The sequence below is a fragment of the Littorina saxatilis genome, linkage group LG4 (assembly GCF_037325665.1).
Source record: "Littorina saxatilis isolate snail1 linkage group LG4, US_GU_Lsax_2.0, whole genome shotgun sequence".
Classification (NCBI taxonomy): domain Eukaryota; kingdom Metazoa; phylum Mollusca; class Gastropoda; order Littorinimorpha; family Littorinidae; genus Littorina; species Littorina saxatilis.
Window position 1 is genome coordinate 62,018,545 of NC_090248.1, and position 12,666 is coordinate 62,031,210.

Below are 12,666 nucleotides of genomic sequence, written 5' to 3' on the forward strand. Positions count from 1 at the left end.
CGTTAACCACAGAAAACACAAGTTATCATTATAAACATTAGCGACTTTCTAGCGTCTACAAAACATTGCTGTACGTTCACAACACTAGAACAGTTGAACACACAATAAAGAAACACTACAACAAGTCAGACTTTCAACTCACGTTATACATAAACAACTCACAAAGTCATTACAAAATGGCGACCAAAACACAACACAAACAAGTAACAACAAAATTACCTTATGCGCTGTGTGGGTTGACCAGCAGTACCAAAAACGTGTTGCCTCACAAACGAAGGGCACAAAACGATTCACACTTGAGAAACAACTGTCTCCAAGAACATTACGTTGACGTTAAAACATAAGAAACACTCCGTTGGTTCACTTGATAACCTTCATACGTTTACATCAAAACCAAACGCTTCCTAAAACCCTCAGATCGACTGACGAGACAGGAGTCAAGCAGCGGTATTTATGGAAACAAAAACCTAACATGGAATAGTTATTCAAAAGTCAAAGGTCACCGGATTGACCAACCAACAACATTCCTAAGACAGAATCGGGTGAAACTACTATTTTACAACCAATCAGTAACCGATCACGCACTCCGTGCATGCTCAAAACTTAAAACGGTATATTTAACAGAAAGAAGACCAAGGAACTAGCTGACATCACAAAGCTAAAAACACGTGAGTCACACGTATTCTAAAACTTGCAACGCAGATTCGCAGGGCTCACCTCAAAATCAAAACACGGAAAAGAGCACGTGAATCTCACGGTGTTCTAGAACTAAACGACGCAGTTTGTGACACTCCGACCAAAACCAGGTCACAACAACTGAACAAGGAGCACGTGAATCTCACGTAAAAATATTAACGCTCCACAAAACGGGTCACAACAAAGTGACACAATAAAAACACGGTTTACTTCTTTTTACATCGTGCAATGGCTTGAGCAAACGTAATTACAACAAAAGTAGGTGACTGCATGCCACATCGGCATGCACACAGGCACACAAAAACGGCTGTTCCGTTTTACTCCCCTGTTTGTATACTTTCGACTTTGGGCATTTTGTGGTGTTTAGGGACAGAAAATAATTGATTTAGTCCTGTTTCATCGGGAAGTTAGCAAAAAAGGGTATGCTGTCGACATTTGTAAAGCTGAAAAACATTCCCGAGAAGAATTTCAAGTTGTCAGTGTATGCTGTTGTCGATTAAAACATCGTGTGGTACAGACAAAAACCGGAACCATGCGTCTTTGTTATTGCCAATATGCTTTTGGATATTGGCAAAAATGGCCGACTTCCGTAGCATTATGCTTTGATGATCGGAAGAGACCATCCAATCACAGCCCCCGAATTCCCCCACGTGTCCATCAGAATAGCTATATACGTTCTTTTCTCTCCTTTGCAATACTGCTTGCAGTCTAATTGTTTCACATACATTCCTAACTCTAAAGAACACAACAAATCAGTCTCTTGAGCTGGACTGTTTAAACTACATGGATGAAGAAACACATCTTTAATCATTGGAGTAAAATGAAAGCAAACTGAAAACGAAAATTAAGCCGGGAGATTATAAAAGCCCATCTCCCCTACTCTTTTGCAAGAAAGAAAGCTCACTCAAAATAGAAAGATAAACTCTGAACATGAACACTCAAGTCAAAGAGTTGACTAATAAAACATAAGCAAGACAAGTCGCGTAAGGCGAAAATACAACATTTAGTCAAGTAGCTGTCGAACTCACAGAATGAAACTGAACGCAATGCCATTTTTCAGCAAGACCGTATACTCGTAGCATCGTCAGTCCACCGCTCATGGCAAAGGCAGTGAAATTGACAAGAAGAGCGGGGTAGTAGTTGCGCTAAGAAGGATAGCACGCTTTTCTGTACCTCTCTTTGTTTTAACTTTCTGAGCGTGTTTTTAATCCAAACATATCATATCTATATGTTTTTGGAATCAGGAACTGACAAGGAATAAGATGAAAGTGTTTTTAAATTGATTTGGACAATTTAATTTTGATAATAATTTTTATATATTTAATTTTCAGAGCTTGTTTTTAATCCGAATATAACATATTTATATGTTTTTGGAATCAGCAAATGATGGAGAATAAGATAAACGTAAATTTGGATCGTTTTATAAATTTTTATTTTTTTTTACAATTTTCAGATTTTTAATGACCAAAGTCATTAATTGATTTTTAAGCCACCAAGCTGAAATGCAATACCGAAGTCCGGGCTTCGTCGAAGATTACTTGACCAAAATTTCAACCAATTTGGTTGAAAAATGAGGGCGTGACAGTGCCGCCTCAACTTTCACGAAAAGCCGGATATGACGTCATCAAAGACATTTATCAAAAAAATGAAAAAAACGTTCGGGGATTTCATACCCAGGAACTCTCATGTCAAATTTCATAAAGATCGGTCCAGTAGTTTAGTCTGAATCGCTCTACACACACACACACACACACGCACACACGCACATACACCACGACCCTCGTTTCGATTCCCCCTCGATGTTAAAATATTTAGTCAAAACTTGACTAAATATAATAAAAAGGAATAGTGTGAATAAAAACAAATACCAAAACAAACAAACAAACAAACAAACGGATATCCATGCAGACATATATATATATATATACAGACACAACCAAAAAGACAGACGGAGAAACAATTTGACAAACCAACAGTCCTACCAAATTGAACGAGAAACGGAAACACATACCATCTGACAGACTAACAAATATACAGCCACTGACACACTTATGTAGGTATAATTACGCACACAAGCCCGAGACTACAAAGGTAACATTTCTCCATCTCATGTTCAGTGACAAAGAACAGGAATAAACAGAGAAGCGCTTAATGCAAAATCCCGAATACACAACACAAAAAATACCCAGCTTTCTTTTCTTTAAGCTCTAATTGTATTTTTCCTATTGAAGCAACATGCAAAAGGTCAGCAAAAAAGTAGACTGCTGTTGTTAAGCAAGGGTTCTATTTTTACAATGAAGGCAACATGCAAGAAGCCAAGAAAAAACAAGTCGCGTAAGGCGAAAATACAATATTTAGTCAAGTAGCTGTCGAACTCACAGAATGAAACTGAACGCAATGCCATATTTCTTTCGAATACATCACCTCAATTTAACTAATAGGAGTTACCTTACTTACGAGTGCTAGACTGAGAAGCGTCCTATGTTACCAGTACTAGACTGTAAACAAGGTCGCTAACTCTAGATTTCCGTCGGTATACCATTTAGGGGAGTAGTCTCCCTTTGTCGGTAGTACCTCTCTGCGCATGTGCCAATGCCCATAATCCCCAGTTTCAATTTCTTGCTACGGGGAGCTAGACGTGTATTTAGACCTTTCCCGTCTAAGAAGACTTCCTTCACAGGAACTACATCTTTCACCTTCAATCACGGTTTGGGCTTTCCTTTTTAAGGGCGATTACTACGCCCGTATACATTCAATGATTCATCACGTTGAACAACGTAACGAACCGTGAAAATGAAAGTGAAACGGCTTAAAAATGTAACAAAGTTACTTGGTCATAAGTAGAAGGTACTTCAATCATCAATGATACCTTGTTGACACACAGAGCCTAACAGGCTCCGTTACTTGTCTTTTAAAACTAGTGAACATGCAATTGAACGACAACTATTCTTTACTCAGTCGTTACGAATGTCGAACAGATATTTACACTACAGCGGTTGGACCGGTTTCATTTGCGCAATAGAACTCCGCGAACGATAACTTACCTTGCCGCTTTCAATGGAAAGCAACGGCAGGTCACCCTACACATCAATGTAGGAATACGAACAAGACCTTCAACTTCGAAATTACCCAGAAGTTTTTTGCGTTTTAACAGCTTTTTATCGACTACAGCGAGGTTTACCAGGTGCGTTATCCCGACCGGAAGCGCATTTCTGATCCGAATTTTTAGGCGTACAAAGTACCGAGCGCCCGCGAAGGTTACATACGGCGTATGAATACTTCTGTCATTACAAACTGCGATGACTCTTGCGGGCAGCGTAGATACGGAACGCAGTACGCTTGAACGCTGATTGAACTGAAGGCACAGAGCGCCCGCGAATGTTACATACGGCGTATGAATACTTCGGTCATTACAAACTGCGATGACTTTTGCGGGCAGCGTAGATACGGACCGCAGTACGCTTGAACGCTGATAGAACTGAAAGCGGGTTGTATCGAAGAATAACAACAAACCTCGCCCGCTTGGAAAGAAAACCAAACACTGAGATTGAGACATGCGCCTCCGGGAATATTACGGAGGGAACTTCCTTTACTCTCAGAGAAAGGCAAGTAATTCTCTCTCCTATGTTTCTGGGAAACGATGTTTTCTGCGGTTGGCAGATTATGGTTTTGGTATTTTTATCAGATGATCATGGTGGACTCACAGAGACCACGTGGTGGTACTTCTTCAAATTGGATAAAGAATACTTTCCTTGCCAACTTAACTTGATTAACTTGTAAACTTGTATGCGTGCATACATACACATTATATATATATACAGTAAATATATATTAAAAAAAAATAAAAAAAAAAAAAAAAAAAAAAATTTTAAATTGACAAGGAAGAATTAAAGTGTATGCAAACACAGATGGGACATCTTTATTGGGATATAATCCTTTTTTCTTGGCAAAGGGTATCAAAGAAGTCAGTTGATGTTACAAATTCCATTTTCATGGAGTGTTTAAATCAGCTATCTGAGTGGTAAAAGATTTAACTTATGGTTAAACTCAAGTGTTTACACTTTGAGATTTACACTCAGCTAAAATCTGTTGATACCACAGTGCCAGGAGACAGCTCTTCAAATTCAATTAGAACAGGCACACATATATACTTATGTTCTGTTCCAGTGCACAATTGATGTACATTACACTTGAATGACATGTTATGAATAATATACAGTTGAAACCATGCCTTAGGGGCATGAATAAACTTGGTTGTTAACACATGAGTATTACACTCAGCTGAGTTTTCACAACATGCAAGATCGAGCAAGGCTCTGAATAATACTCACAGGTGAGCTTCCTATAATGTTGTCATGCCTCTACTTATTCCTGGTTCGTAGGCAAAACCTAAGCCTCTGACCTTTAACAAGGCCACATCTCTACTGTTGTCACCTAATCCTACGACTAGGTTCTCAGAAGTAGACAACAGGACCTAACAATAAGAGGCCGCCCTTAAATAACACTGGCTCTAGTCAGGTTCATACAAGGGATACAATGTTTATCATTTCATATTATGGAAAATATAACATATTTGCTAAACGGATGTTGTTACAACACACAATTAACTATGCCTCCTAGACAGAGCGGCTACTCTCATGAGAAAGGTACTGGATAAACTCTTGGCACAACCATGCCGTTATCAGTACGAGGGGGAATTAAGTCATATTGACATGTATTTATATATACGTAGACATTACCAAACAGACAATGTCGGGCGCTCTGGGGGAATACCTCCAGTAAGCACAGGAAGAGACAGGCTTCCTTTTCGCCCTGATAACTCCCAGGATCGTTGCGACAGCTTATGACAGACCCTCCAGCTGTCAGGCAAGACGTCCACTGGGCGTAACATGAGTAGAATCTCCCTGAGGTAGCTACAGCCTCGTCTGCAACCTCTCCCTTGAGGTGACCCCGAAACACGGCTGTTGACAGGACTGGGCCCCTCCCACCACTATCTTTGCCAGGGTTCCCCATCATGATGGTGGCTTCATGCATTTTGACTACCAGTATTCAGTGCTGCAAACTGCCTGTAGCGATGCTTCAGCACCGGAAGGACAGCTCCCGCCCCCCATTGCCTGTCTACCACCTCCTGACGGACTGAGGAAGACCTAATGTTTAACGCTCTTGGAACTAGACCAACACTTCACGCCTGACCATATTCAGCAGTGCCCGGCTACACAGAAGTCTGGGAGTGTGAGGAGAATGCCTAGAGCCTCCTAGTTATCTTCATCACATGGAATGGAGAGCTAATGGTTAGAGGCTACAACCTTCACACCGGGGAGCCGCCCTACCAGTAACAAGATGGCACCTGCAATCTGCATACAGATCACCAGTCAAACAGCGGTGGACAACTGAACAGGGTATGGTAGTCACATCAGTTTCCATGCATACTGCAAGCTCTTGAGGTCTCTAGATGTCTCCTTCGGATACACAGCTACAAGACAGACACTGCGTACCAAGATAAGAGGAATCAAAGTGTCTCAAGACATTTGCCTGAGGAAACGACTCTGAAGATCACTCACACTTGGAGTGGAGCTTGTTCAACAGGGTAACAGGCCCAAGAATCTTGCCATACAAGCGTCGGGCAACACGGGTGAGCATGTTCAGGCTACATCACAAGGCGGGGAGCTGTTGGAGATAACGCAGAGACGGGGGAAGAAGTGCTCTGAGAACGTCAAGTACAGATTGCTTTCATGACCTGTGGACGGACCCAGCGTAACAACTTGTAGAGTTGCCCCTTCTTCCTGAATGTCATCTGACACCCGCATCAGCCAGGGGATGATGATAGAAATGTCAGATTGTACAGTCGACACTCAACAGAGGATGTCCGACACCTGTAACAGGTCACATCTCGACTGATAATGGTAACAACTCTGGCAGAAGCATCAACAGGAGAGACGACAGTAGACGTCCTAGAGAAGGGATGGGCTGTTTAAGATCACTGGGCAGGTGCCCCTGGGATGATCAGCAGCTTTTGGAAGACAACCTACCCCAGGGTCAGGCAGTCCTTAGGCTACAAAACCTCATGGTTATCTTCCTTGGACCAAGTCAAGAACCGCCCTGATATGGCGCTTCGTGGTCGGCTGGGCGTTAAGCAAACAAACAAACCAAGTCAAGGAAAAACCCTTCAACAGGGACAGCACTCAACCTACGTCATGCTTCAGAGACGGACAGACTTGACTAAAGAGGGAATGTCTCCCGAGGTGACTCCGCCCGTTTTTCCATGGACTTTCCAGGAAGGACACTGAGAGATAGTCTGAGGTCTGGCCAGCCATCCGCACTATGAGATCTATGGGCCAGATTTCATAGATCAAGGAGGACCTCTCAGCCCATGCGGATTGATTAGTGCTGCCAGACATCTTGGACTGGGTAAACCATACGTCCCTCCATCATTGAGTCAAATTTTCCTGGAACAAGAAGAGCTTCCTCTACCTTTAGGGGTATTGGGTACGGCCACAGACACACTTGGATTTGGGAAGGCTCAGCCACCCCTTCCAACCGAACCTTGAATTGGACAAGCTTCGTTTGCCTCTTACAACTGGCGCTCTAAGATCCCTGGACCACAGAGATAAGACCTAGAGGTATTCCTCCCCCGAAAGGCATAATGAGTGCGGCAATACCTTTGACAGTGGGTGAATGTGTCCATCCCATCCATATGTAGACTCTCAGATGCCTGGACTCAAAAGCTAAAGGAGCTGGAGGAAAGAGACACAGTGAGATCCTAGCAGGAGCTAGGAATACCACACAAGGCTATCTCCCTCGCTCCCAGTCTACGGTGACACAAGGTTATTGGGTGAGTATAAGTTGTGTCACTCTAAGAGCTTGAGGTAGAGACACAGTGAGATCCTAGCTGGAGCCAGGAATACCACACCAGCCTTTTCTCCCTCGCTCGAAGAGCCTGAGGTAGAGACACAGTGAGATCCTAGCTGGAGCCAGGAATACCACACCAGCCTATCTCACTCACTCCCAGTCTACGGCTACGCGTCGTTTTTTGGGCAAGAAACGTGGCAACTCGGGTGCTGACTAAGACCTTTGTCAAGTCAGAACTATGCATCAGACCAAGAGAGTACACCTCCTGCCTCAGGCAGGGGCCTGAAAACAACTCTGCATAGTCACCCTAGAGCTCAGCTCCACAAACAGCTGAAGTGCCCCAGAGCTCACAAAGCTATGCTGGTCAGACAATGCAACACTTGCCGCCCGCAGCCACGCCTACTGAAAATCCAGATATGGACTTGGGTGATCTAGGCAGAAGTACTACTGAGATCACAACATAAGACATCTTTGTGAGTTCAACTACCAGGGGGCAGAACTTTGCATCAGCCCAAGATAGTGCACCTTCGGCCATAGGCCGGAGAACATCACTGCATAGTCATCTAAGAACTTGTGAGCTCTACAGAAATCTGGAGTGTCCCAGAACCCACAAAACCTATGCTGGGCAGACAACCCAGCAGATGCCTCCTACAACCATGTTTACAGAAAACCTAGATCAAGGACCTGGCTGATCAAGCCAGAAAACGGTCCTGCTGAAATCACAAATGGGACCTCTCAGTGAGTTGCATGCCAGGCATGGCACCCTCTTGAGTAAGACAAGAGCGGTCATTCAGCCAATAAGGGCTCAGAGATGCCCATGGTCACTGGGGACCCCCTCACGCTATAAGTGTGGAATTTCAAAGTAAGAAGCAGGTTTTCCCCTTGGGTAAAGGCAATACAGCTGGCTGTCTTTCACTTGCTATTCTAGGACAAATGGTACCTTTAACCATTAAGGGTAGGCTTATAGCCCCCACATGCGTTGAGACAGGCACAGGAAAGGTGCAGACAGTGACCGTACTGCTGAGCGCACTTGCGCTTACTTCCTGTCACGCAGGAGGAACAGCTAAGTCAGCCTGAATTTACACTGGTATCTGTGCCTACCATCCTCATTAGAGAGGTAAATTCAGAGAGGATATATATATTCATTCATGCGACTGGCACAATTGTTTGCCATGGAAAGTGGTGCCTCAGACCAGAATTCTACAGGATCTCTGGAAACTCTGTCAATCTCCCTTAAATGGAGGATCAGTCGCAGAGACGCACCTTGGTGATAAGTTCAAGGTATTAGAGGAATTGTTATCTCTGACCATTCCTCATCTTTTAGGTCGTTCACCTGATCCACCTGCAGAACTTTACGTTGCTGGGGAGTTGGGTCGCTCAAGGCGCATAATGGCAAGTCATAACCATAACCCAACATTGATAAAGACAAGTTATCAGAGGAATAGTAACGACCATCGAGTAGAAACCAGCTCTACATTGACAGGTGGGACTTTCTTTCGATTGTCCCTTTCTGGAGCAAGTTGACACAGTGGCAACAATGCAACTTGCCACTCGCCCGACTCAGGATTTCTTGCTTCTCAGTCCGATGATCTATCCTTTTCTTCCCCCGATTTTACAGGGGGGATTCCGGACAAATGGGCTGAGTCGGGTGAGGTGACACTAGATTACCGATCGAAAGTCAACCCTCCAGCCTGTTATCTATTCTCCTATTAGTTAAATTGAGGTGATGTATTCGAAAGAAATATGTATTTTTTACAAGTAAAATGACTATTTCTAAGAATACTCACCTCAATTTAACCAGAGACCCTCCCACCAACCCCGCTATTGACTTAATAGCTTCGAATTGAAACTGGGGATTATGGGCATTGGCACATGCGCAGAGAGGTACTACCGACAAAGGGAGACTACTCCCCTAAATGGTATACCGACGGAAATCTAGAGTTAGCGACCTTGTTTACAGTCTAGTACTGGTAACATAGGACGCTTCTCAGTCTAGCACTCGTAAGTAAGGTAACTCCTATTAGTTAAATTGAGGTGAGTATTCTTAGAAATAGTCATTTTACTTGTAAAAAATACATTTTTCAGCAAGACCGTATACTCGTAGCATCGTCAGTCCACCGCTCATGGCAAAGGCAGTGAAATTGACAAGAAGAGCGGGGTAGTAGTTGCGCTAAGAAGGATAGCACGCTTTTCTGTACCTCTCTTTGTTTTAACTTTCTGAGCGTGTTTTTAATCCAAACATATCATATCTATATGTTTTTGGAATCAGGAACCGACAAGGAATAAGATGAAAGTGTTTATAAATTGATTTGGACAATTTAATTTTGATAATAATTTTTATATATTTAATTTTCAGAGCTTGTTTTTATTCCGAATATAACATATTTATATGTTTTTGGAATCAGCAAATGATGGAGAATAAGATAAACGTAAATTTGGATCGTTTTATAAATTTTTATTTTTTTTTTACAATTTTCAGATGTTTAATGACCAAAGTCATTAATTAATTTTTAAGCCACCAAGCTGAAATGCAATACCGAAGTCCGGGCTTCGTCGAAGATTACTTGACCAAAATTTCAACCAATTTGGTTGAAAAATGAGGGCGTGACAGTGCCGCCTCAACTTTCACGAAAAGCCGGATATGACGTCATCAAAGACATTTATAAAAAAAATGAAAAAAACGTCTGGAGATTTCATACCCAGGAACTCTCATGTCAAATTTCATAAAGATCGGTCCAGTAGTTTAGTCTGAATCGCTCTACACACACACACACACACACACACAGACACACAGACACACAGACACACACACGCACATACACCACGACCCTCGTTTCGATTCCCCCTCGATGTTAAAATATTTAGTCAAAACTTGACTAAATATAAAAAGCTGCTTTCCTTTGTTGTAAAGCAAAGGTTCTATCTTCAATCTGAAAGCAACATGCAAAAAGCCAAGTCATGCAAAACAACACTGTCTGAACTGCTACGCAATGCAGCTAGGAATAGCGGAGCAATTCAAAAGCACAGCCATTCTACGTGTTATATTCTACATTCTACATGTTATACCCGAGTCGCCCGTGGGCCAGTCTTTGGCGTGAATGTGACGCGTGAAGGTGACGACTTTTTGTGAGTCCCTGACGCTGCTCGGTGAGTTCACTATGGAAACAAGGCACCGCATGCATGGGTGTGTGTGTCGACAAAACGTTTCTTACGGCACAAATGTCATTTTGCTATTATTTCCTAACTGTTTTAATTAGTGGTTTTTTTTTTCATGTCTGAATAAATAATAAAAATATAGAAATGCAACTTCATAATCATGTTCAGGCCACACACAGCACCCTTCAAGTGTATTTTTGCATTCTGTGAGGAGGCGATGTGAATACATGCTAGTGACAAACAATCAAAAGAAAGACACAGGGCGTGTCCCATTCTCCGCTCCTCCCAATCACAAGCCCCACATCACACTCACTGCATGATCGAAACTATTCAGCAAACTTTGCGCACAACACATCTTTCCCAAGTCAAGTTGAGTGTGTGCGACGTCTTTTTGTTATTGGAATTACGGTTTTTGTTAAATTGTATTGCTGTTGCTGTTGTTGTTGTGTGAGTGAGTTGTGTGTTAGCAGACTTGACTGGACGGATGACTGTTTGCGTTAGTGAGACTGTGATCATACTCATAATAATCATACTCACTTATTTTCTTATGATGTTTTTATTTTTTATTATGCATTCTTATTCTTTTGATTGGAAATGAGTATTGTTACAACATAATTTCCATATGGATTAATAAATTTGAGTTGAGTTGAGTTGAGTTGAGTTGAGTACCCTCAATGTGTTGTGGAAAACAGCCTACCCTTGCCAAAACCTCTGACAAACATTGGAGGGGCCAATCACTAGCGAGGGGTGTGTGCGAAACTTGCGGACGGGAGCGTGTGTTTCCGACACACCCCTTGCTAGTGATCGGCCCATCCAATGTTTGTCAGAAGAAACACAAGGGTATTCACTCTTTCCCAACCCATACAAACCTGACAGAGTTATTTCTGAAAATCGTCTATCATGTTAGTAAATCTATCAGTTAACTGCGCCTTGGTAAGCAAAACTGTGGAAACGCTGCTTTCAGCTTTTTGCCACGCAAACACAAGCCACTTTGCTTACCTAGTACAAAACTGTGGAAACGCTGCTTTCAGCTTTTTGCCACGCAAACACAAGCTACTTTGCTTACCTAGTACAAAACTGTGGAAACACTGCTTTCAGCCTTTTACTACGCAAACACAAGCCACTTTGCTCACCTAGTACAAAACTGTGGAAACGCTGCTTTCAGCTTTTTGCCACGCAAACACAAGCCACTTTGCTTACCTAGTACAGTTATCGTCCATCACTTACCGGCTGATCTGTCGTCTTGCTGTGCGGTGGAGCCACTGATGCCCGAGTCCTTGTCTCCGGCCACACTCGCTGCGCGCATGTCGGCCTTGCCCACCGGGTGCTCCGTCAGCGCGATCAGCTGTAGTGTCAGCTTCTCTCCCAGCGAGACATCGCGGATCCGCAAACTGTTGACGTCGGACGGGATGATGGAGCCATATAGCTTGCCGTTCTTCAGCATCTGGTAACCCTGTCATCACAACAATCACATTTTACCTTGATGCAAATAGCTGTGTCTAATCTAAAAAAAATCTGAAGAAACAGCGACTGAGTGGCAATACAATTGACAGCACTCATAGTTGCAAAACTACAGCAAAAAAAGGATCGTAACTCCACCAGGCTGTCAACTAGATCCCACACTCTGACAAAGCCACGCATTCTTTTAGTGTTGTTCCCAGACTCAGAAGACAATAAGGCACTTCGACCTGGATTGAATATAAGTATCAGCCCGTTGTCATGCCAATATAAGAATTGTTCTGTCAGATGACCTCCTACGTGTTAAAACTATCGGACGATCGACCGGCCAGGGGTGTGAACAAGGCATCAATGACCGAAGACAGAGGCCTGAGAACAACACTGTTCTGTATCTGCCTGACCAAGAATAAGATTTTAAATAGTTCTGTGAGGTTACCCTCATGGAAATTCGGGCTGCTTTCTCACTTAGGAAAGTGAGCTGCTGTACAGTACGACCACACCCATTTA

The 12,666-nt window shown here is 42.9% G+C and overlaps 1 protein-coding gene across 3 annotated transcripts in view; it reads right to left on the reverse strand.

Annotated features, from left to right (window-relative positions):
• LOC138965301 (uncharacterized) overlaps nucleotides 1-12,666 on the reverse strand; it is a 148,853-nt gene that overhangs the window by 59,841 nt on the left and 76,346 nt on the right. For all 3 annotated transcript variants that reach the window (XM_070337428.1, XM_070337427.1, XM_070337426.1), the window contains 2 exons: nucleotides 11,929-12,154; nucleotides 10,612-10,701 (listed from right to left, as the gene is read on the reverse strand). In XM_070337428.1, coding sequence (XP_070193529.1) covers nucleotides 10,612-10,701; nucleotides 11,929-12,154 — 316 coding nt within the window. The remainder of the gene's footprint in view (nucleotides 1-10,611; nucleotides 10,702-11,928; nucleotides 12,155-12,666) is intronic.